The 26306-nt window shown below is 35.1% G+C and overlaps 1 protein-coding gene across 6 annotated transcripts in view; it reads right to left on the bottom strand.

The window, feature by feature from the left end:
* sff (BRSK family serine/threonine-protein kinase sugar-free frosting) overlaps positions 1-26306 on the bottom strand; it is a 141973-nt gene that overhangs the window by 60687 nt on the left and 54980 nt on the right. For all 6 annotated transcript variants that reach the window (XM_073983488.1, XM_073983491.1, XM_073983489.1 and 3 more), the window contains exons 2-3: positions 23451-24161; positions 10546-10640 (exon numbers count right to left, since the gene is read on the bottom strand). In XM_073983488.1, coding sequence (XP_073839589.1) covers positions 10546-10640; positions 23451-23538 — 183 coding nt within the window. In that variant the 5' untranslated portion in view covers positions 23539-24161. The remainder of the gene's footprint in view (positions 1-10545; positions 10641-23450; positions 24162-26306) is intronic.

The following is a 26306-nucleotide window of genomic DNA, read 5'->3' as shown; positions in this document are numbered from 1 at the left end:
TACAATCGTTGATCAAAATGTTCGTTTTGTAATGTTACACTATAATAAGGCAGTTGTTCAACCGACTGCGATGGACGTATGATAAGTAGGGATAGAATGTGCAAACAAGCTCGATTATAAGCGAGTTTTAGCGTTTCATAGTGGTGAGCGAGTAGTACTTTGTCGATTAAAGACAAACTACGAGCAGTAAAACGATTCCTAGCCAGCCAGCAGTGTGAATGTCCAACGATAAACTAGTTGAAACATCTCTTTTATTTACATGGAGTGTATAACTATTGGAATTTCCATGAGCAAGAAAATAGTAAGTAATTTCCTCACCGTCTGCGGGCCAACTGCCTAACGACGAATTAAACGATTCTTCTATCGCACATTAAGTCGATAATTTGTAGACAATTGACGTGCCCCAGGGTTTTATTTTAGTCTAGTCTCTGCATATGTTTATAATTCCCACGACTGTATCTATTTTATTATTTTTTGGTTTTTAGTACATTTATCTTAAACATTGCAATGTATGTTTAACATAAAACCGTTTAACTTAAAAAGTTGTTTTACCTATTTTTATTTTCTAGTTTTTAGTTTTTATTTCGCATTCTGTTTAATTCATTTAGTGCTCCATTATTGCAAGGTTTCTTGCCCGTTAGTTTATTGCAGTCCAACTCCTCTATACGTAGTCCCTGCAAAGATCTTACTCTACTAAGAGCCACGTAGGCTTGACCTTCTTCAAAAAGTTTCGCACCTAAGTATACGACTGCGTGATCCACAGTGCTTCCCTGCATTTTATGTATTGTATTAAAGGCAACATTCTTCTTTCAGTCGTCCTGTATTTGTACTTAGCTGGAAACTGTATGGCTTTCGGGTGTATAAGATGTACTGTATAGTGCACTGTATTCTTCTTGTCAAGCCCTTTTATTATTGGTGGGATTGATAAAAAAATTGTTATCAGCCATTTGGTAGCGGCGGCCATCTTAGATTTCAATTTTGCATAGTAAATTGTGTTCTACTTGTTGCGACCTTTCACTTGATACCCATGTTGATGGGATTGATAAAACCTAAGTTATCCGCCATTTTGTAGAGGCCGCCATCTTGGATTTTAATTTTATATAGTACATTGTATTCTACTGGTTGAGCACTTTCATTTGATACTCATATTGATGGGATTGATAAAACCTACGTTATCCGCCATTTTGTAGCGGCCGCCATCTTGGATTTAAATTTTTTATAGTATATTGTATTCTGTTTGTTGAGCCCTTTCATTTGATACCCATATTTATGGGATTAATAAAACATAAATTATCCGCCATTTTGTAGCGGCGGCCATCTTGAATAAACATAATTGTATTGTCACCAAAATCCAAAGTGTATACAAAATTTCAGATTAATCGGTTGACAGGAAGAGGGTGAAATTTGAATTACTAAATTTGACCCAAGAATAAATAAAACAAACGGGGTGAGCTAAATAAAACCATTTAAAAATATCGGTGCGGCAGTAGTAAGCTGAGTTTGATAACTTTTATGTATACAGTCATTTTAGTTTGTTTAATTTAATTAATTAAAAACGTTTTCGAACTTAAACCTAGTTTGGAAAAATATTGCGAGATTCAAAGTTTGAACCAAATGGGTTGCTCCACTTATAAGATATCGCGAATACCATGTTTACGAGTATTTTTGAACTTTGCCGAAAGGAGCGGACCGATAAGTACCATATTCGATATCACGATATGAAAAGTTTGGAGCAATCCAATCTTATGATATCATCGCCGTTCTTATGATATGGACTAGCCAACGCAATAGTTGCATCTCTATACGTTTATCTATACGGATGTCATTGTATAGAAGATAGAGCTCGTGGTTCATACGACGTCGATATTCACCGTCAAAGCACAGGTAGTATCTATGTTTTGTAAAGAGTTGTTTTTGTTTGACGAGATGTGGCTTAGTTCTTAAGCTGCTTGTTAAAGCCAAAGTAGCATCCGTTGTGCAATATAAGTATTCTCTTTATTTCACAACTGATGTTGTTTGTTGTGTTTACGGAGGTGCCGATGTATACGAATTCTTTTACCACCTCAAAATTATAGGAACCAACGTCAACAGTTGGTCCGATCTCTACACAGAAAAAAATACCCGAAAATTTTGATTAAAAGCTTCATCACCATATTTTTGTTGAATGTCGATAAAATATTTTAAACATACTGGGAAAATATTTATCGAACATGAAAATGTTACTAAAAAGCGAACGATAAACGAGTTCAAACGAATAATTCATTGTAATTTTTGTTGTTAGAATGGTTTTCATCGTTTGTCGCTCTTGAGAGCGAGAAAAAATAACTTCCCGCTTGCAGGATGAACTAGTTCGGCATCAGTAACTCGTCGATTCTTAGGGTTACAGTAACTAGTTCCACTTTAGACCCCTCACAGTGCAATCAACTGTAAACTTTAACATGGGGATGTCATAGGAGGCAACCATTTGACTTTTTAAGCATTACCTGTATACAGTATTGTACTAGTTCCAAGTTTACAGTTATATACCAGTATGTTTCTCATTCCTCTCTTCTGTTGTTGTTCAAAAAAGTGGTGGACTTAATATAAGAGTAAATGGTCGCAACTGACGCCTAGTCGTTTACTTGAGATAAAAAGTCGTTTACTTGGGGATAAAAATGTGACAATTGGTTCCCTTTACATTACTTTGTGACGATTTGGTACTAGTTCGGCCTAGAATTATTTCTGGACTACAGAGAGATTTTCCGCTACAACAATGTGCTGTGTTTGTGTGTGTCGTTGCTATGTTTATTTCAAAGCATGGGTATGACATTTTTGCGGCATGAAGGGCATGTGTGTGTAGCGTTTAGTTTATTTTCTATGATCTACTTGTTGCCACGGCGAATGCTTGTATGTATACTAAAACTTTGGTTTGTTGTTTTTATAAACCTAACAAAAGAAGAGGGAAAGGAAAAAATGTTTTGTTCGCAAAAAGCATTTATTTTTTACCAACAGTTTGGTGGCAGTTTATTTAAGACGTTTGCTGTGATCAGATCGAAAAGTGTGAAAATAAAACAGTGTTTATGTGTAAATAATGGTGCTTATAAATTTTATGATTGGAACCAAATCAATCGAAAAATCTAAAAAAGGAGAATGTGAATATTTTATTGGACGAAGAAGCAATCGCACGGTTATACTATCTATATTAATAAAAGAGTAGAGTGACTGATTCACTGACTGACTGACTGACTGATTGACTGATTGATTCATCAACGCCCAGACGAAACGGCTGAAGCTAGAATCATGAAATTTTGGGTGAGGGTCACTCTTGGTCCGAAGGTGACAGATAAGGCTTGGTTTTTGGAAATTCGTACTAGAACGGTACGAAAAGTACCAAAAGGTACTAAATATGGTACCATTAGTATTAGCCAAACGCGAAGAGCTAGAATTCTGAAATTTGGAATGAAGGTCACTGATGGAGTGTAGGAAAGATGTGCTAAAGGGTTTTTAGAAATTCGAACTATTAGTGTACGAAAAGTACTAAAGTGTACTAAATTTGGTGCCAATTCGTATTTTGTGAACGGATAAAGGTTGAAATTTGGTGTGAGAATCAAGGTTAAAAGGTACGGTTGACATAAGGAGGTGGTTTAGGGAAAGTGCACACATGTGTACGAAAAGTACTAAATGGTACTAAATTTGGTACAATTATGATTTGGGCAAACGGATAGAGCTGCAATCCTGAAATTTTGAATTAAGGCTACTGTTGGAGAGTGGAATGGACATAGTTTTGAAAATTCGTACTTATGGGTACGAAAAGTACTAAATGGTACTAAATTTGGTACAATTATGATTTGGGCGAACGTGTAGAAGTGGAATCCGGAAATTTCGAACTAAGGTTACTGTTGAAGAATGAATGGAAGCAGTTTTGAAAATTCGTACTTATGGGTACGAAGAGTACTAAATGGTACTAAATTTGGTACAATTATGATTTGGGCGAACGGATAGAGCTGGAATCTTGAAATTTTAAACTAAGGCTACTGTTGGAGAGTAAAATGGATGTAGTTTTACAAATTCTTACCTATGGGTACAAAAAGTACAAAATGGTACTAAATTTGGTACAATTTGGATTTAGGTTGAACGGATTACCTGGAATCCTGAAATTTTGAATTAAGGCTGCTGTTAGAGAGTAGAATGGAAGTAGTTTTGAAAATTCGTACTTATGGGTACGACAAGTACTAAACGGTACTAAATTTGGTACAATTTGGATTCAGGTTGAACGGATAGAGCTGGAATCCTGAAATTTTGAATTGAGGCTACAGTTGGAGGGTAGAATGGAAGTAGTTTTGAAAATTCGTACTTATGGGTACGAAAAGTATTAAATGGTACTAAATTTGATACAATTATGATTTGGGCGAACGTATAGAGCTGGAATCCTGAAATTTCGAACTAAGGTTACTGTTGACGAGTGAATGGAAGCAGTTTTGAAAATTCGTACTTATGGGTACGAAAAGTACTAAATGGTACTAAATTTGGTACAATTGTGATTTGGGCGAATGGATAGAGCTGGAATCCTGAAATTTTGAACTAAGGCTACTGTTGGAGAGTAAAATGGATGCAGTTTTACAAATTCGTACCTATGGGTACGAAAAGTACTAAATGGTACTAAATTTGGTATAATTTGCATTTAAGTAGAACGGATAGACCTGGAATCCTGAATTTTTGAATTAATTCTGCTGTTAGAGAGTAGAATGGAAGTAGTTTAGAAAATTCGTATCTATGGGTACGACAAGTACTAAATGGTACTAAATTTGGTACAATTTGGATTTAGGTTGAACGGATAGAGCTGGAATCCTGAAATTTGAATTAAGGCTGATGTTAGAGAGTAGAATGGAAGTAATTTTGAAAATTCGTACTTATGGGTACGAAAAGTACTAAATGGTACTAAATTTGGTACAATTACGATTTGGGCGAACAAATAGAGCTGAAATCCTGAAATTTGAATTAAGGCTGCTGTTAGAGAGTAGAATGGAAGCAGTTTTGACAATTCGTACTTATGGGTACGACAAGTACTAAATGGTACAAAATTTTGTACAATTTGGATTGAGCGGCTGGAATCCTGACATTTTTGATTTAAGGTTGCAGTTGGAGGGTAAAATGTAAGTAGTTTTGACAATTCGTACTTATGGGTACTAAATGATACTAAATTTGTTACAATTACTATTTGGGCGAACGGACAGAGCTGGAATCCTGAAATTTGAAATTAAGGATACTGTTGGAGAGTAGAATGGAATTATTTTTGAAAATTCGTACTTATGGGTACGAAATGTACTAAATGATACAAAATTTGGTGCAATCATGATTTAGGCGAACGGATAGAGCTGGAATCCTGAAATTTTGAATTAAGGCTACTGTTAGGAGAATAGAATGAAAGTAGTTTTCAAAATTCGTACTTTTGGATACGACAAGTACTAAATTTTGTACAATTTGGATTTAGGTTGAACGGATAGAGCTGGAATCCTAAAATTTTTAATTAAGGTTGATGTTGTAGTATGGGATGGAGATAATTTGGAAATTCGTACTTCTGGGTTACGAAAAGTAATAAATTTGGTGCAATTAAGTTTTGGATCATCGGATAGATCTGAATTTCTGAAATTTGCAATAAAAATTGCTGCTGGAATATAAGATTGGCTACTGTTGGATTGTAGAATGGAAGTTGTTTTGGAAATTCGTACTTAAGGTTACGAAAAGTTCTAAGTGGTACTAAATTTGGTACAATTTGGATTTAGGGTGAAATTTCGAATTAACATTGATGTTAGAGTATGGGATTGAGATAATTTAGAAATTCGTACTTCGTAGACTACATTTGGAGTGTACAATGGAAGTAGTTTTGAAAATTCGTACTTATGGGTACAAAAAGTACCAAATTTGGATTTGAGTGAACGAACAGAGCTGAAATAATGAAATTTAGAATTAAGCTTGCTGTTAGGGTGTAGGATGGAGTTAGTTTTGCAAATTCTTACATAAGGGTAAGTAAAATACTAAATTTGGTACAGTTAGGATTTGGGTGAACGAATAGAGCGTGAAACCTTAAATTCGTAATTGAGATTAATGTTGAAGTGTAGGACTGCGGTAATTTTGGAAATTCGTACTTATGGATACGAAAATCACTAAATTTGGTATAATTTGGATTTGGAATCTGGAATCCTGAAATTTGGAATTGAGATTATTGTTGAAGTGTAGGATTGAGGTAGTTTTGGAAATTCGTACTTATGGGTACGAAAAGTACTTAATGGTACTAAATTTGGTACAGTCCTGGAATTTGGTAAGACTACGGTTGGAGTGTAGGATTGGGATAGTTTTTGAAATTCGTACTTATGGGCACGAAATATACCCAATGGTACAATTTGAATTTGAGTGCACCGACAGCGCTGGAATCCTGTTTTTTGGAATTAAGGTTACTGGCGAAGTGAAGGATTGAGGTAGTTGTAGAAAATCGTACTTATGGGTACGAAGAGTACTTAATGGTACTCAATGTGTTGTTTGGTGTAGGGACAGTGCTGGACTCTGTACTTTTTTGGATTTAGTGTGAGTATTGGTGTGCAATGTTGGTCTCGCTGTTGACATGTAAGGGTGAGATACGGCTTATTTTTTGAAAATCGAACTAAAGCGGTACGAACAGTACTAAAATAGCAATAATTATTGATTAAAATTGGTATAAGTACAATAAAATTTTCAGGGTTCGCCATTTCCATGTTATATATTGTTTATTTGTTTTATATATCCTTTCCGCATACGAAGTAGCGGGCACTTTGCTAGTTTTATATATTTGAAATATGATGTACCTATTTATTATATTTTATTCCAGATGCCGATTTTCCGCTGATGATGTTTAATTTAACAGGAGAATTTGTTTTATTTCACAACTAACGAGAAGTGTTCAACGAGATTCCTGTATTTCATATTTAAAAGGGTTTTATTTGTTTTCTTCCACTTAAATTGAAGTGTGACGCTAAATTATTATTTTGTTATAATTTGTTCCATTCCATTTTTCTTTCATTTGTTATTTCTTGTATGATTCATAATTGTGTATATACCTAGCGTTGCTTTTGTGTTTTTTGTGTTTGGCATTTATACACTTCAATAAAAGAACCAACCACCATTGATAAATGTGTGTATGCATCTATCTTTTTGTGGCTTTTGGGTTTGTATTTAAAAAAATCAACAAAATAATTGTAAATATGAACATATTTTTATCGATATTTACTTTGATATTTAACAAACATTATTGTATATGTGACCATTTTTTGTTAAATAAAAATCGGTAAACCAGTTTTTAACTATTTTATAGATTGAAAAAAAAAAAAAAATAAAATTCAACAAAATTCTTAGTTAATATGAGAATTGCTTTATCAAAATAATTTCTAATGAAAACAACAAATTTTTATTCACGATTGCCAATATGAACATTACTTACATATATCGGAAAAAAATCAATTAAAAATTAATCAAATTTTTGAATTTTTTTTATCAAATGGTTACAGTTTTTTTCTGTGTATGGACGCATTGCGCGTCGATACTATCAACTTGGTTTACCGTTTACCGCCAGACCCACTTTAGCAGATTCCCTTTCGACTTTTGCAAAGGTATCAGTTACTTCCTTTACCGATCGACCCATGATGTCAATGTCATCGGCATAAGCATTGTGCCACTTCTTTTGACCTTAGAATCTCGTATAACCTTTTTGAATAAGTCACATGAGAGGCTGTCTCCTTGTCTGAAACCTCTTTTGGTACTAAGCTCTTCGGAGAGGTTCTTTCCTACTTTAACTGAGGACCGATTATCAGTTAATGTCATTCTATAAACCCGAATGAGCTTTGCCAAATTCAGACATGGCTTGGAATACCTTTGAACGTAAGATGCTGTCGAAGGTTGCTTTATAATCGACAAAAATATATCTTTAGTCTGTTCGCCCTTGTCTTCAGTGGGAGCATGAGCGCAAATAAAGCTGATGTTGAAGAATTATGCTTTGCAGGGATACCTAATTCAGACATGCTTTGGAATACCTTTGAACGTAGGAGGCTGTCGAAGGTTGCTTTATAATCAACAAAAATGCGCATGAGCCCAAATAAAGCTGATGTTGTAGAAATTTTGCTTTTATACCCCGTTTATATATAACCGGATTTAACAAACCGACTGGGTTTTAAATGTCAATTCCATTGCTTATATTTCAAACAAATCCTCATAAAGAAAGTTAACCCTGCAAAAAGCTCTAATATAAACAGCATATTAATTGAATTGTAGCGAGTCTTTCATTCACTGGGTTGAAGCTGGAGAACAGATGTTTTAACCTCCGACCAACTACAAATCCGCAACCAAACTCATGCTTTGTGTCATGGCAGCTATAGTACTGAGCGTTATCTTTAGGTGTTGTTGTGACGCCTTTCCAAATCCATCGTAATTCCTGTATTGCAGTAATGTCGTGCTTCCATCGTATTTCCTGTATGGAGGTCAACATCAAAATTTTCAACGGTGGCAAAATACCCCTCAGCAATGTTGGCGACATTTCCTGAGTATTTTAGCCCTGTAAAACTTCTCTACAAGTGGTGTCTTAAGACACGCCTTTCGGACTCGGCGGTAAACAGTAGGTCCCATATCACTGAGCTAATATGAATCGGGGTGTACCCATTGATATGAGAGAAGTCTCCCTTATCCCATATGGGATGTTTGTGGAACAATTATTATATATAATCTCGGCCGTGTACTTTTCAAGTACATCTGACAATGCGCAGACTGTACCTTCTCTATAAAGAGTGCGAACATTCCAGGTGAATGTTCATGGTCCATAAAAGGTTTGCGGGGTTCGTCAACTTTAGAGGGGTTTGTTTTTCCCTTCTTTCGTTTTTTCATAGTAAGGTGCTTTTTCTAAGGGAGGGTTACAAACCCGACGCGCGAACCCAAGTTTTTACGTTCTTATGGGTAAACGCACGGCTCATATTAGTTCACTACCTTTAACGGGTGTTAAACTAGCTCCCAAGGTGAGACCACGAGGAGGTCAGTGTCCACTTGTGATGAAAGAGGGACGAAGATAGATCCTGGGCTTTGCCATGTTAAAGCCGGTCAGAACCGTTCCTTCGTATCTTTCATCCCCTACGTCTCCCAGAACTTTATAGTAACCTTGATTTTTTTGAACATGTGGATTTGGCCGTTTTGGCGCTGAGCGCCTCATATAACATAGGAGTGGGGTTACGGTGGGTGAGCTCACAAAATGTACGTTTTTGACTATATATAAACCATAACATTTTCAACCAACCTGGTCACCTTATTCTCTAGATAGAAGAAAACTTTCGGACACTTTTTCTTTCATTCCATTGGGATGACATTTAGAACAGAACCACAGTTTTGTACCTTTTACTATTACGGTTAATTTCATAGGTTAAGATATTTGAAAAAAAAAACATTTCGGGTATTGTACACTTAAATCTGTTTATTTTAGTTCTAAAAGATTTTTTCTTTAGTTTTATTAAATTGTAAGGGCTTATTATACGAAATGTCACAAAACGAAATTACCAACAACTAGTGTAACTTTTATAACAGAGTAGAAGCAGTTATGACAAGATAAATAAAATTAAACTAACTCCTATCTAATAATACACATACATATGTACCTCATTATTAAATTTTATTACAGAGATGTAAGTTTTGCTTCTAAATAATACCAAAACATCATATTTGAATATTTTTATTAAACGAAGAATCTTAATTTAAAAATAGAATTTTACGCGTCCATGGTAAATATACATAGTTCAATGCCTTCTTTATAGTTATCGGAGAAAAGAACAAAAACGAAATTATTTTATAGCAACGATAAGTTGCTAGGTTATTTATTTGGTTCATTATTAAAAGAAATTAACTCCCATAAAGTAAATGTTTATAAATAAATCAATACATAGAAGTAGATAGGATACGATTATACACTAAGACTCAATAGTAAGACAACTGGCGCAGACATCTCATAATAATATTGCTTTAAGGAACATATTTTATTTCTTATGCCGTACTAGAATGTCATTGTTTTTCTCCAAAATTGTCTTTAATTGAAATGAAATGCCATTTATACCACCGCCCTTTCAATAAACTGTCTTTACAGTATATGTATGTATGTATGTATGTATGTTAACTTGAATGTTCAAAAGTTTTCGTTATATTAATTACTATCGGATATAAACTTAACAAAAACTAATTAGGAACTTTGTTAAAACTCGAAGAATAAAACACATCAAGTCGAGAACAGAAATGACCGCATTAAGAATGAAAGCACGGTAAAACTATTATTGAAAACCTGAACTTTTAACCTCAAACAGAAGAAGGACAATGGAGGACAAGGTAAACAAATATTACATTGCGTGTTCATATATATATACTCGTGCCTGCATTTTTTATAAACATAGTTTTGCACGCAAGGATTAACAACGAAAACAAAGATATTTCGAAATAAAACAAATACAAATCGTATAAGTTATGTATTCACCTTTTTAGAAGCAGACACAAGGCTTATCGTTACAAACTTACCTTCATTAACACAGATTCACTTAATTTCTCCCGATTGATAATTTTAATGGCCACTTTCTTCCCGGTTACACAGTGTACGCCCAATTTGACAAGACCTGTTTGAAAGAGAAAATGTGAGACCACAGTTAGGCAGGAGATATGGAATGACATGTACTTATTTATTAAGATAGTATAATTGCTTTAAAATAATTTGAAAATTAAGGGCATCTTTTAAATATTAAATGAAATATGTGATATCATACACTTTTACATCAACACTCACATATATTTATTGGAGACTTTTTGAAAAAATCTGAATATTACATTACTTATTTCACCTATCAATATCACTGAGAGTTGATAGCAATATTCCTACATAAATATAGAGCTAAAAAAACAACAAGATAACAATGTTTTTATTAAATACTTAATTAAAAGACGTGCATATTTTCCGATTCATATACATACATGTAATTATTTTTATTAATATCCAGGTTCCTAGGTGAAATATAATACCGCAACAAAATTGTTGTCGAAGTCTAAACCACTGCCAATCTATCAAACTTCCGAACTGGAAGGTATCATAATTCATGAAGGTAAAATACCTTCAATTGTATATGTTTCTTTATTGAAAAAAGATTCTAGGAAGACCAGAGACACTAGGTAAAAAAGGCTTCAAAAGTACTTCACAAGTGCAAATTTGCAATAAGTTTATTATATATACAAGTCTCAAACTCAGCCTTTGTCTAGCACCACATCTGATATGCATAATGAGCTAAATTGACCACCAGCGAAACGGTCGTAGCATATTGGTTGGATGTGTGTTGACTTCGCAAGATATCACTTTTTCAATACAAACTCAATGAATTTAGTTAAATGGAATTGTACAATTGAGACTGAGTTGGCTAGAGTGGACTGTATGCGGTTATAGCAGTTGTAGTGGTGGTAACTCCCTCAAAAGTATCAGCGATTGATTGTTGGAAATAAAAAGACAGTTTCTTCAGCAAAGTGGTGAGCATTCTTAAAATTCTTCTTAAGCATATATTGACGAATGCCTGGAGTTTATTAGCGGTTCTTGAGGACATATTTCATGTTTCGCTTCCGTACAATAAGACTGACTTTAAATTTGAGTTAAATAGTCGTATTTTTGTCTTATTTGCGATGATCTTCATATATTTTGAGTGCTCCGTATGTTTTTTTTGCCTTTTAACATGCGTCTATTTATATCTTCTTCAGAGCATCCAGCCGAGATAATTAAATTAATCTACTTCTTCCAAAACGGTGTTGCCTAAAGGTAATTGTGTTGCGTTCCCAGCATTAATGCGCATGCATTTAGTCTTTGATATGTTTATCTGAAGCCCAGCTCTCTATGCATACTCTTGCACTTGGTTTATTTGGTGTTTCATGTTTGAAACCTAATGCGACTAAAGGCATATATGTATCATCAGCGTAGCCTAAATCAGTCAGCCTGCCGTTTTAATAGTGTCGAAATAGTGTCGAATGCTTTTTAGAAGTCTTTGAACGTTAGATTGGGTGTCACCGTGGTGCAATGGTATTCACACCCGCCTTGCACGCTGAAGGTCGTGGGTTCGATTCCCCGGTTAGGCTACATCAAATTTTCAACGGTGGCAAACTACCCCTCAGCAATGTTGGCGACATTTTCTGAGTATTTCAGCCATGTAAAACTTCTCTTCAAGTGGTGTCTTAGGACACGCCGTTCGGACTTAGTTCTATAGACTTCTATTCTTTATATATATAGTTCTTAGTTCTATAGACTTATCTAACACTGTGCAACATTTTTGTTCACACCCGCCTTGCACGCTGAAGGTCGTGGGTTCGATTCCCCGGTTAGGCTACATCAAATTTTCAACGGTGGCAAACTACCCCTCAGCAATGTTGGCGACATTTTCTGAGTATTTCAGCCATGTAAAACTTCTCTTCAAGTGGTGTCTTAGGACACGCCGTTCGGACTTAGTTCTATAGACTTCTATTCTTTATATATATAGTTCTTAGTTCTATAGACTTATCTAACACTGTGCAACATTTTTGTTCACACCCGCCTTGCACGCTGAAGGTCGTGGGTTCGATTCCCCGGTTAGGCTACATCAAATTTTCAACGGTGGCAAACTACCCCTCAGCAATGTTGGCGACATTTTCTGAGTATTTCAGCCATGTAAAACTTCTCTTCAAGTGGTGTCTTAGGACACGCCGTTCGGACTTAGTTCTATAGACTTCTATTCTTTATATATATAGTTCTTAGTTCTATAGACTTATCTAACACTATGCAACATTTTGGATCTAATCTTATTTGACCAAAAGACACATTTTTGGATTTTGATTTCTTAGATCGGATTCGAATTTTATGACCTCATCTAAATATTGACTTTTTAAAGCAAAACGGAGCTACATCTCTGAAACCAATACGAATCTTATTTTGACTTCTGCGGCAAACTTGTAGATAAGGTAAGCAGAAAATATTTAGAGGAATAATGAACTCTGCAAACAACATTTGTTGCCTCAAATTGTATAATACACCTAAAAAATCCATAATTTGTACATATTTCGCAGAGTATCTCCGAAACTGTTAAACTTTTTATACCCTCCACCATATGGAGGGTATAATTAAATTTTTGTTTCCGTCCTCCGTTTGTAACACATCGAAATATTCGTCGGAGACCCTATAAAGTATATATATTATTGATCAGCATAAAATTCTATGTCGATTTGACCATGTCCGTCTGTCCGTCCGTCCGTCCGTCCGTCAGTCCGTCCGTCTGTCTGTCTGTTGAAATCAAGATACAGCTCGCAATATTAAAGATAGAGAGTCAAAATTTGGTACAGAAGTTGCTATTACATGCAGGATGGTTGGTATTGAAAATGGGATATATCGGTCCACGTTTTGATATAGCCCCCATAGAACGGTACCTCCCGATTTTCTGTATTTTTAAGGTTTTAGCTTCATTATCACACCGAAATGGCTAAAATTTGGTATGTAGTCTTCTTTAGGGTACAAAACTTTCTCCCACAATTTTGTCGGTGTCGGTCCATACCTTCATATAGCCCCCATAGAACGGTACCTCCCGTTTTTCGGTATTTTGAAGGTTTTCGCTTCATTATCACACCTAAATGGCTGAAATTTGGTACGTAGTCTTCTTTAGGGGTACAAAACTTTCTCCCAGAATTTTGTCGGTGTCGGTCCACACCTTCATATAGCCCCCATAGAACGGTACCTCCCGATTTTCGGTATTTTGAAGGTTTTAGATTCATTATCCTACCAAAATGGCTGAAATTTGGTACGTAGTCTTATTTAGGAGTACAAAACTTTCTCCCAGAATTTGGTCGGTGTCGGTCCATACCTTCATATAGCCCCCATAAAACGGTACCTCCCGATTTTCGGTATTTTGAAGGTTTTAGCTTCATTATCCTACCAAAATGGCTGAAATTTGGCACGTAGTCTTCTTTAGGGGTACAAAACTTTCTCCCAGAATTTTGTCGGTGTCGGTCCATGTCTTCATATAGCCCCCATAGGACGGTACCTCCCGATTTTCGGTATTTTGAACGTTGTGGCCTCAATATTCCACCGAAATGGCTGAAATTTGGTATTTAGACTTCGTTGGGGGTACTTAAACTTCCCCTTTAAATTTGTCGGTATAGGTTCTCGCCTCTATATAGTCCCCATGGAAAGGTACCTCCCGATTTTTCGTGTTTTGAAGGTTGTGTCTTCAATATTCCACCAAAATGGCTGAAATTTGGTATTTAGTCTTCAATGTAATATAAAACTGTTCGCCAGAAATATGTCTGTACAGGTCCACTCCTTCATATTGACCCATTTCTGACTAAAATTCGTCGGTATAGGTCCACGTTTCGATATAGCCCCCATAGAACGGTACCTCCGGATTTTCGTAATACTGAAGACTGCGACGTCAATATCCAACAGAAATGGCTGAAATTCGTTATTTCGTATTCCAAGAGTAATAAAATATTCCAGACGAGTATTATCAGTATAGGTCCACGTCTTCCTATATCCCCATAGAAGCGTACTTCTTGATTTTCGGTATTTTTTAAGTTTTAGCCACATTCTCTTACCGAAATATAGGAAATTTGGTATTTAGTCTTCTTTGAGCCTAAAAACTTTCCGTAAGAAATTTGTCGGTATAGATCGACGTTTTGAAATAGCCCCCATAGAATGGTGCCTCACATTGTTTTACCGAAATTGCTGAAATTTAGTATTAACAGCCTGTTCATGTATGTCGACCGAAAGGTTTCTTGCGCTTCGGAAGTGGAAAAAAAATCATTTTCTGTTCACGTAAACACCTTCGAAACGTAAATCTATGCGACCGACAAGCCCTACGAAATAACACGTAAACGTACACTTTTCCATTAAATTTGGGTTTATGTATTTCGAAAGGACTGTCTCTTATAGAAAGAAAATGTCAAAATCACTCACTTGCTTTGTAGCTGCCGAGTAGAACGTAAACTCGCGAGTAACACCGAAAATCTTAAAACAAATTTATGCAACACATTCTTGAAACAAAATAAAAATTTTACAGATACGTTTCAGTGGCGCTTTCATTCGTTATTTTGAAGAAATCAATCAAATAAAATAATTCAAAATACCGACACATTTTATTTTCTCAAAAAAACAAATCACACATATTCCAATGTTTATATGTATATGTGGATTTTGTTTTCATTTCTCATTTGGCTCTCATTTATGGAACATAGTTGTACAAATGTACATTCAAATTAGTAGTATTTCGCATAGGATACGTAACGACAGTCGCACGATAGTTTGCGAAATACATGAACGCATTTTTAGACGGAAGTGAGTGCCTGCTTTCCGTTCGTACAGATTTCCGTGCGACATACATGAACAGGCGGTAAGTCTTCTTCATACACGAAAGGAAACAAATTATTCCATTTTACTTCAATACAACTTGTGGTGGAGGGTATAACAAGTTCGGCCCGGCCGAACTTAACGCCGTTCTTACTTGTTTAATGTTATCTTTGGAAAAATATTAGCTGGAATGTAATAAACAACTCTTCAGAACATTACATTGTTGTAAAATGCCTCTAATGCATTGTTTCTAGAAAATTTTTAAACGACAATTTGAAACCCCAAACATGAGCATAAATAAACTCCCTGCGGTAACATTGTTTTAAACATGTTTTGTAAAAAGTATGATATGAAATACCGCTCAAACAACGTGAAGTATGCATTTTAGAGTTTCAGAATGATCTGAAGAATTGCTTAGCACATTATTTGGAAAATTTTGCGAATTCCAAAAATTATGTAAACTTTTCTATATTTTAACGTTGCGCTACACGCAGTCTTTCCTGGTTCGCCTGCGTGAAATATAAGTTCTACTACTTTAGGGCTATAATATTGCTGAAGACTGCCACACAAAAATCCTAATTAGTTTCTGAGATAAAGGCCCGATCAGTGATCAGTGAAAAAAGGCTCGTTGCAGCCCGATTTAGATGAGGTCATAAGATCCAACCCGATATAACAACAGCAAACCCAACCAAGGTTTTTGTAGTCTCAATATGTACTTTCAGAAAACAACCACTAGAAGTTGTTAGCATTTTCAGTGTTGCACAGTGTAATTCTAAGTGTATTTATGTGATTCACACAGGAAAGTCAGCTAGTTGCTTTCTTAGCTCGGGTGAAATTGCTTATGAAATTCTATCGGTTAGAATACATCCAATTGTGTTATTTGCCTTGCCCAGAATAGTTATGCCCCTGTAGTTTAAGCATTGAAAAAGGTTGACTTTTGTTGGCATATTTATTACCAGACCTTCCTTTAGGTCGGATGGCATTTCCCCAGTATTCCAAAAGTTGTTGATGACTGAATGTAAGATTAATGCGCTGCTTTGTTGTTTTTTTAAGATCATATGGCATGGAATATTTCATATATGGAAGGAGGTGCTGTGCATATGTGGACTCTAGTTTCATGATGTTCGCAGTTGCAGATATTTAAATTCTAGACTGTGTGGTTTATGGAAAGTATGTTGGTGTAATGATGTACCCATTTGTGGAGTTGTGATTGGTTGCTTGTGTGGGAAGCACCATCTCGGCCAATTAAAGGCTTACCCTTTAAAAATTTTGTCTTTTTCTGAAACTTTAAAGAAAAGAAAAATAAAAAACAAAACAAAAATCGCTGGAGCGCTTTTTAAATAAATCGCGGTCAATGTTCACATTTTTAGGTTTTTTTAGGTTCTCACGATTTTTCTGGGAAACCGCCCTATTAAAATGGAACTTAAGAAAATTTTGTAGCAGTGAAAATTCTCTACATGATTATCCTTTATGATATTTTCGTAGGTTTTACAATTTTTGAGTTCAAATTGGAAAAATTCTTCAATTTCCCAACGTAAACTTATATAAACTTATATCTATCCTCTAGAGAATTTTCACAGATACAACATATTCTATAGCCCCATTTTGATAGGACTTGCGGTTTCCAAGCAAAATCGCGAAAACCTAAAATAAACCTAAAAATGTGAACTTTGACAGCGATTTATTTAAAATCCCTCAACCGATTTTTCTTGTTTTTGAATTTTTCTCATCTATGAACATTGCTGTTTCGGAATCCGTAAAAACTTCCCAGGTGTAAGCTTTTATTAATGATTCAAGAGCACCGTGTTAAGTATTTAGTTCATCAATAGAAACTACAACAGTGGTGATAGAACTCCACTTGTGGTGTGCCCCTGGCGACAGTCCTCTAAATGGAACTCTGACCTATGTTTGAGCTGATTATCCTGCTGCTGAGTATTCCGTCAATCCAACTGAACAGAGTAGAGGAAACACATAAATTATAGATTTAATTATGTATGGATTCAACCGTCTATGTTGCTGCTATTTTTAGCCTTCCATATATCTCTCGTTAAAGCTACGACATCGTTCATTGCATTCGCCACCGATTTGTTTTTGATATATGTATGCATGGAAACTTTGGCCCTGATTCCACGGTCGAGCAACCCTATAGACCGGAGTTTGTCCACGTACCATCTTTTCGTTTGATACTGTCGATGGATTTGGGGTCAAATTTTAAATAATGTTTTTTGGGAAAACAGCAAATGTTTCACACTGGTATAAAGGAAAAATTGTATTGACAAATTTTAAAAAAATTGAGGAAAAATAGTAATCATTCGAATCCCACTACCGAATAGGACTTGACATTTTTGTAATTGATCGTAGTTTAATGCAAAACAATTTCAAGAAAATCGAAGAGTACAATCATTGATAAAAATTGATTTCAAATATTAAATCCGGAAAATTGCATTCAAGCCCAATATGCAATTTTTTCTATTTTTTAATTAATTAGCTGATAAAACAGCAAAACATACTAAAAAAGATTTTTTCTATTTGGACAAATAATAAAGACGTTATCATTTCGATTTCGCTCCGAAATCCCCATATGTTAAAAACCAAATTTCTTTTGCAATTCCATTTGAAAAAAATTAGAAAAATTGTTTGCGAGCACATTTTACGATTTTTGGTAGAGACGTTAAGGAAAAAATACTGGTTTCAAATCCGTTTGCGTTCATACAATAGGGCGATGGGCGCAAAAGTTATAGCGGTTTTTATTCTTATATAAAGAACAGCATTCCATATCTATTCATAGACGGTTAAATATTTACTACATTTATTTTAGTTTTCAATTTATTTCAACAAATAGTAAAAAAAAATCTTTCAGTAAATCCAAATTTTCCTAACTCAGACACCGTGCGAACCTCTAAAAGATAAATTAAAACAAGTGAGCAAAGGCTATAGTCGGGACGGGGCCGACCATGTGATACCCTACACCACTACCCCTGTGCATAAGCATTTCACTGGTAAACATTTCTTTTAGGGAATATAATCCGACTACCACCAAACATAATATGCCTCTTTCTCTCTGGGACCCCCATAAGCAACCAAAATTTCGTGATCATCCGATCAAAATTACGACCTGTAGCGCGATTGCAAAAAATGGAAGAATTGGATGCATTACCATCCAATTGTGGTATCTCCCTTGTTTGACCACCTTCGCCAACCTCTTCCATTGACAGGCATTTTCGTTGGAGTACCCCTACTAGAAGCCGATATATTGACAAAGAATAAAACTTTGAATTTGTCTCCACATGAGTTTTCCACATTCCGACCCCTAAATATTACACTGCTCAACAAAATTGAAAAGGTTGAATGTTTCAGACGAAGTTGCAGTTGTTTCTAGATGAAATCGGCGAGTTATTTTCAAATCCGTTCCCGGTTTTTCTCCATCAGCTCTTGTTTTTGAGATATAGGTCAAAATCGGTTTTTACGAGTTTAACCCAGACTTTCGTTATTTTCGGATACAAAAAAATATTTGTTGTGGGTTTTTTTGACATTAATATATTAAGGAGATGTTGTACGCTCGATACAAATCGTTTTTGAAATAGTTATGGCGAGTATATATCAAAAAAAATATAAAAAATATACGACGGACCTTGTAAAAATTGCTTATTTTGAGTATTTTAAGCTGTAATTACGTCATCGGGGGAAGTCATAGGATCTTCATATGGTAATGCGGATATGCTTAGGGTGTCTACTATATAGTCCAGTATTCAAATATATAATATAAAGTTCATAGCGCCCATGATTCGGCCATAACCTAAAAATCATCATGAAGACTGCCATTGAAAAGTAAATGGCTTATGTGTTAATTATATCACTGGTAAATTAATTCCCTTTAGCAGTCTTGATGGCGATTTTTAGGTTATGGCCGTATCATGGGGGCTATGAACTTTGTATTATACACTTGAATACTGGATTTTATAGTAGACACCCTAAGCATATCCGGAGTACCATATGAAGATCCTATGACTTTCCCCGATGACGTAATTACAGCTTAAAATACTCAAAATATGCAATTTTTACAAGGTCCGTCGTACATTTTCTATATTTTTTTGACATATACTCACCATAACTATTTCAAAAACTATTTGTATCGAGCGTACAACATCTCCTTAATATATTAATGTCGAAAAACCCACAAAAATATTTGTTTGTATACGAAAATAACGAAAGTCTGGGTTAAACTCGTAAAAACCGATTTTGAGCTATATCTCAAAAACAAGAGCTGATGGAGAAAAACGGGGACCGGTTTTGAAAATAACTCGCCGATTTCATCTAGAAACAACTGCAACTTCGGTTGAAACAAAAGTCCTGTTGACCAGTGTTATCGGACTATCACCAAAATCATTAGGCTTCCTAATCTGTGGGGCCCCATCAACCCCCAAAATTTCGTGACTATCCGATCAATCAAACCTGTAGCGTGATTACAAAAAAATGGAAAAATTGGATATATTACTGAATTTTGCGAATCTCGGTTGTTTGCCTACTTACGCCAACATACATTGCATTAATATAAAGGAGATCTTTTCTTCTTCCATTGACGGGCTTTGCTTTTGGAATACTCCTACCAGAAACGGAGATATTAGCATAAGGAAGAAACGTTGGCTTTTCTCCACATAAGCTTTTTGCTTATTCCGACTCCTGAATATTATCCGATCACCAAACATAATAGACTTCTTCCTCTGCGAGACCCGCATCAACTCCCAAAAAAATTCCTGACGATCCGATCAAATCACCTACGACAACCTACTTTACATCGTTGTAAAGGTGATATTTTCTACTTTCCTTGCCAGGTTTTGCTTTTGATATACCTCTTAAAGAAACAGAGATATTGGCTTTGAAATAAAACGTTGACCTTTTTTCCAAATAAGTTTTTGCCCATTCCAACCCCTGAATATCATCCGATCATTATTATGAATATGCTTCTTCCTCTGTGGGACCCTCATTAACTCACAAATTTTCGTGACGATCCGATCAAAATTGCGACCTGTAGCGCGATTTGGAAAAACATTTAAAAATTGGATGTGTTACCGACTTTTGCTATATCTCCGTTATTTGGCCACCTACGCCTACGCATCATTGTAAAGGTGAGATATTCTACTTTCATAGTCAGGCTTTGCTTTTGGAAGCTGCCCAATCAAAACTGTGATATTCGTCATTATTACTAAAATCGCAAAAATGAAAAGTTGGGTTGTATTAGCGACTATTCCGATACCTTCGTTGTTTGACCACCAACGACAACCTACTATACATCGTTGTAAAGGTGATATTTTCTTCTTTCATTATCAGGTTTTGCTATTGCCATACCCCTTATAGATGCGGAGATAATCGCTTTGAAATAAAACCTTGACTTTTTCTCCAAATACGTTTTTTGCCCATTCCGACCCCTGAATATTATCCGACCATCACCAAAATCAATAGGCTTCTTCCTCTCTGGGACCATCATCAACAACCAATTTGGTAACGATCCGACCAGTAGTTTACAAGGTTTAGATGGACAGACGGACAACGGACGGACACACATAGCCAGATCGACTCAGCTATATATATATATATATATATATATATATAAGTATGGGTCTATATAATAATTTCGATGCGTTACAAACTTTTTGGCCAAAACCAACTTATAATACCCTCCCCACATAGTGGTGTAGGGTATAAATATATGCAGTCTGGACAATGCGTAGAAAAATATGAAACCAAATTTATAGAGATTAGGTATATAAATTGCATATTATAGCAAAAACAAAAGAGAAAAATTTATTGTTGGAATATTGTTCCAAATATATTTTTTGGTTTGATTAGAAAAATTAGAGAAAAAAATATTTGGGAGTTCTGCAACAAAAAATGTATTCTGTTTACAATCACGAAGGCTTAGTTGATTACAGTGATACCTTATAAGGATAAGAAATTAAGAATAATATTGAAATTACAATCATTTAAAAAGTGTAAAAATCAAAAAGCCTGTTATTTGCGAATGTGTTAAAATCGTTCGATTTTGGATATAGCGAATCAGTCTCTTTCAATATGTATGCATATTTTGATGTTTCACTCAGCGACCAAATTATGCCGTCACTTGCATCACACAATGCAAAAAAGCTTAAAGTGGGTAAAAGTCGCGCAATGTGCATACGATTTTGATGCGCATTCGAAAGAAAATCGCTGCTTAGTACGCGGATTTGTCAAAATATATTTTCGCGGATTTTCCTACCTTCAAGGTATCTATATCCACCGTTTTAGTGGATGGAGTCAAATGCGGAAGGGCTTAAAGGAAATTAAATGACACTTGTAAATTCTACACGCAAAAAAAGATTTTTTTTAAAAAAATCACGCATCAAATTTTGTCCTTTAGACTACAATTACTCGGATGCAATACGGAGCACACTCATAAGATATACATTAAACGAGTTATATAATCCTATTATGAGTTTTGAATATTATATTGTTGCTCGTCCGGATTATAAAAAATCAAAAAACCCTTGAAAATATCAGCTTCGAACAATCATGCACTAGTATAATGTTACCCATAGAGTATTCTTTGAGCCTTTCTTTGGGCATAGGTCAATATCATGTAAGATTTAGCCCGAAATTGGAAGGGAACATAAAAAACTTGTTGGCTTCAACCCATTTTTACTCATTTTTCTACATTAATGCCAACACCGCTTCCACGTAAATACATTTTAATGGTCGACATTATGAGATCCCTCCTAAAACACTTCATTTTAAAGAATTTCAGTCATACTATATAGAATACGTTAATAGCTCGCGAATTCTGGAAGGGTGAAGCTCGGATTCATCGATTGTAAAACATTTTTGGTTTTTATCATATATACTTTGGAATTTGTGGTGTTGCACATCTTATGGTGGAGAACATAAAAAATGAATAAACGTGGACCTATACCGACAATTCCCTGAAATAATATTTCATACCACCAACGAAGACTAAATACCAAATTTTACCCATTTCGGTTAATGTGGTTAAAACCTTCAAAATACGGAAGATCGGGAGGTACCTTCAATGGGGGCTATATCAAACATGGACCTATACCGAAAATTATTGCTGGAATACTGTTTATCCCAAACGAATGTTACCCATCCTGTGGGATAATGCGACCAAAACCTTGAAAATACAGGAAATCAGGCGGAACCTTCTATGGGAGGTATATAAAAATATGGACCTATACTGACAAATTTCTGGGAAAAATTTTTTAGTCACAAAGAAGACCAAATACCATTTCAGTCATTTTAGTAGGATAATGTAGCTAAAACCTTCGAAATTCCTGAAATTACGCGTCAATTTATATGGGGGTTATATGAAAACGTGAACGTGTAATGCAATAGGGAGTTTTGTTAGTGTTTATTTCAAAAGGTTCCGGTTAGATCTTTATAGTAAGTTGAATTTTTTGAACATGAGGGATAGGCCGTTTTGGTGCTGAGCGGCTCATATATAAACAATGTTTGGTAGAAATATATTTTAGCCTCTGGAAATGCAAAATACCAAGTTACAACCAATTCGGTGGTCAAAATAGAAAGGACAAAAAATCGATGGCACTAGGGATAGTTTCGATTCTTTTTTTTTAATTCAATATCGAGAGATAGTTTTGTCTATCGATTTCTATTTTTGTGGATTTGAGAAAGTAAGTCAGTAAATAAAACTAAAAGCTAAATGTCTTTTTTTTCAGCTGAGCCTTTATACGATGAACCTAATATTCGAATATTGCAATGCCAAATGGATATTCAAGATGCGCTATTATCGCGACCTGACTTGAAATTAATCTACCCAAGTTTCCTAGATTAACATTATTTTATTAGTTACTTAAGTGTTAGCAATTTATTTGGTCTAAATTAACTTGTTCGTAATTATATAATACATTAACCCATTACGTTACTGCTTATAATGTCTTGAGCTAGGAAAGCTATTATGCCTTCAACAACAATTTTCATGTTAATGAATGATAATTCACATCTGCTGGCAAACACGCACAGACAAACTTACAAAAGAAAATTGTGCTTGAATTTGTGCATAAACTTTTATTGGTCTACATACCGGTCTGTCCTTTGCCGAGCGTTTTTTCCAGACGATATGGCCCCACATATTGGCAATTCTCTACTGTTGTATTGTTTTCCTTCTGCATTTTGTTATCTCTGGCTTCGGCCCGCGTTCACACTTCTTAAATCACATGAAAATTCCATGCACTTTGGCCACCAGAGGCTGTCCCAAATGCCTTTCTGCGCCTCTTCGTCCTCTGTATGTTCGGTCTTCGTCTCGTATAAGGACGTTCGTTGTCACTTCCCGCTTTACCACGATTATTTATTGTTTTCGTAGCTGCTGCTGTTGCTTCTGATGATATTGTTCTTGTCGTTGTTGAGTTTTCCCTCTTGGTTATAGAATAGCTGCAGTTTTTTGCAAGTTGTTCTTGCTGTTATCGTTGTTGGTATTGTTGTTGTTAGAGCCGTATTGCAGGCAAATTGGGTTAAAGTTGCCTTTTAATTACTTTGGCGTGTATAAAATGTTTATTGCTTGTTTTTTCTTTCTTTTTTTGTTACTGCTCTCTTTGCTGTATATGGTTCCTTGTTGCTTTGACCAGCTTCATGTACTTGTTAGTCGTTCCAGTTAAGAAATGAATGTTTTATTCATGAGTTTTCTTTGCACACCAACACAGACGGATGAGATGATTGCATTTGAGTTGAGGATTCTTCTTATTTGTTGTTGTTGTCGCTTCTTAGGGAATAATGAACGGAAAACATGAATTAGCACCTAAAATGAAAAGACAGAAAAAATAAGAAACAGTCAGTTTTATTATTCACGTCGCTTTAATTGAGAACATTTTGTTGATTATGTTGTTAATGTCATCTTAGTTACATATGAATGTACATATGTAAATGTATTTATATGGTCTTGTGTAAATAAACTGTGATTAATATTATTATTAACTGTGATAATTGGTATGTAATAAAAATTTAGTACGAACTTTTATCGTGTTTATTTTGAATATACCAATTGAAAAAATGGAAGCGCAAAGTTATTGTCTATAAGCCAAAATCAAATACATATTTAGTAATTGTTTGGTAACATTTAAGCATCTTATAAAAAATATTGTCTTAAGCTGTATTCATATAAAGGAACGAACTACCGCAAAGTTATTGTCTATAAGCCAAAATCAAATACATATTTAGTAATTGTTTAGTAACATTTAAGCATCTTTAAAAAAATATTGTCTTAAGCTGTATTCATATAAAGGAACGAACTACCGCCATATATTTTTTATCTTATTCATGTAACACCTCGAAAGCTGCCGACAGACATTTTGGTATGCAAATCTTCATATTTTGATTGGATAAAACGATTTAGCCAAAGTGTTCTTTCTGTCCATTATAAAATGGAGAAAAGAAGTCTCTAGCTTTCCAGCAATTGAAAAGAAATTTTACGGAAAGCTAGTAAGCTCAGGTAGTGGTCTAGATTATTTAACGTTCGCAAAGGTCCGACAAAAGTCCTTTCTGGCATATTATATTTCGGTTTTGGTGATTGTTGAAATTTTCAACAAAATTCTCCAGTCGCAATGGCTGTGTATTTGTATGTAGGTTTCTCTGTATATTTTAAACCATCTTATCAAAAAATTGTCAACGTGGCTGCATACATCATAACCACTCGATCTTATTTATTCCGAAGCGTTTTACCTAACCATCGAATTAAATTGGCTGTAAATATTATTTTCGGATTCTCCCTTCCCTAAATTGTCTACAAAGGACCCTGCTCACAGAATCATGTGGTAAAACATGGACATGTATAAAAATGTTTGTCATATGTATATTTGTCATAACTGGTTGTTTTGTGGCCACTAGAAATTGAAAAATAAGCTAAAAATGTATATTTTTAGAACATTTGAGGTGGAATTTGTTTTAAATTTCAACACACTTCATATTTTTATTTTACCTTATTTCGTTCTCTGCTGGATTTGATCATGCGAACTTTTGATTTATAGACGAATACACTACACCACGCGTTCGAGCATTAAGGGTTGTTTAAATGCATACATGTGCATCACCATTATTTTGTTAACACAAAAGTCGCCGACGGTAAGCGTTGCTTACATAACCCTACCCAGCAAAAATTCGAATCCGTCAGTCATTTTGTAACCCATTACAAAGTAATGTAAACAAAATTAACTACTTATATTATGTACTGCTTACTATGTTATGAGTATGGTGGTGCAGAGCGTGCGTGTCCAACTACAAATCCGAGCGTTGTGTGTTCAAAGCTCACCGTTGCACGGTGGTCGAAAGCACTGATCTAACGGCGCGAAATTAATAACTTGCAACCGAATTGAGATACGTCACTGAAATTTTGCACAAACTCAACATGTACCTGTGGGTAATAATGGGCCAAATATGTACAATATCGGCTAATGTTTTGGTATAGCCCCCATATAACGGTACCTTCCGATTTTCGGTACTTTGAGGATTTAAGCCACAATTTCGTAGCAAATTAGCTGTAATTTGGTACTTAGGGTTCCTAGTGTATATTTTCAATACGGATTTATGTTTCGATGTAGCCCCTTTTATGGTACCCCCGATTCGTTGAATGTTTACTTGTTATCCCCTATTTAATAACATATTTAGCTATAATATGGTATTATAGTGTCTCCTGGGGAAGAACTCCTTCTTGCAAACATTTTTCAAGATAGGTCCATATTTTGATTTCGCTCCCATACAAATGCACAGCTAAATTTGTATGAATTTCATGTAAAATCCCTTATTTTAAAAGTGTAGTCGTCAAAAGATTTGCAAATATTTGCAGCCCTAATGTGGTTATTCCGTATCTAGAGAGTCCAATTTCATTCCCCAAAAATAATGGAACCCAAGTTCGGCCAAGTTTACAAGATGCCCTCTATGGAACAAGCGC

Source organism: Musca autumnalis, unplaced genomic scaffold, assembly GCF_047663935.1.
Source record: "Musca autumnalis isolate F117 unplaced genomic scaffold, ASM4766393v1 scaffold_4, whole genome shotgun sequence".
NCBI classification, from domain to species: domain Eukaryota; kingdom Metazoa; phylum Arthropoda; class Insecta; order Diptera; family Muscidae; genus Musca; species Musca autumnalis.
This window is presented reverse-complemented; position numbering and strand designations above follow the sequence as displayed.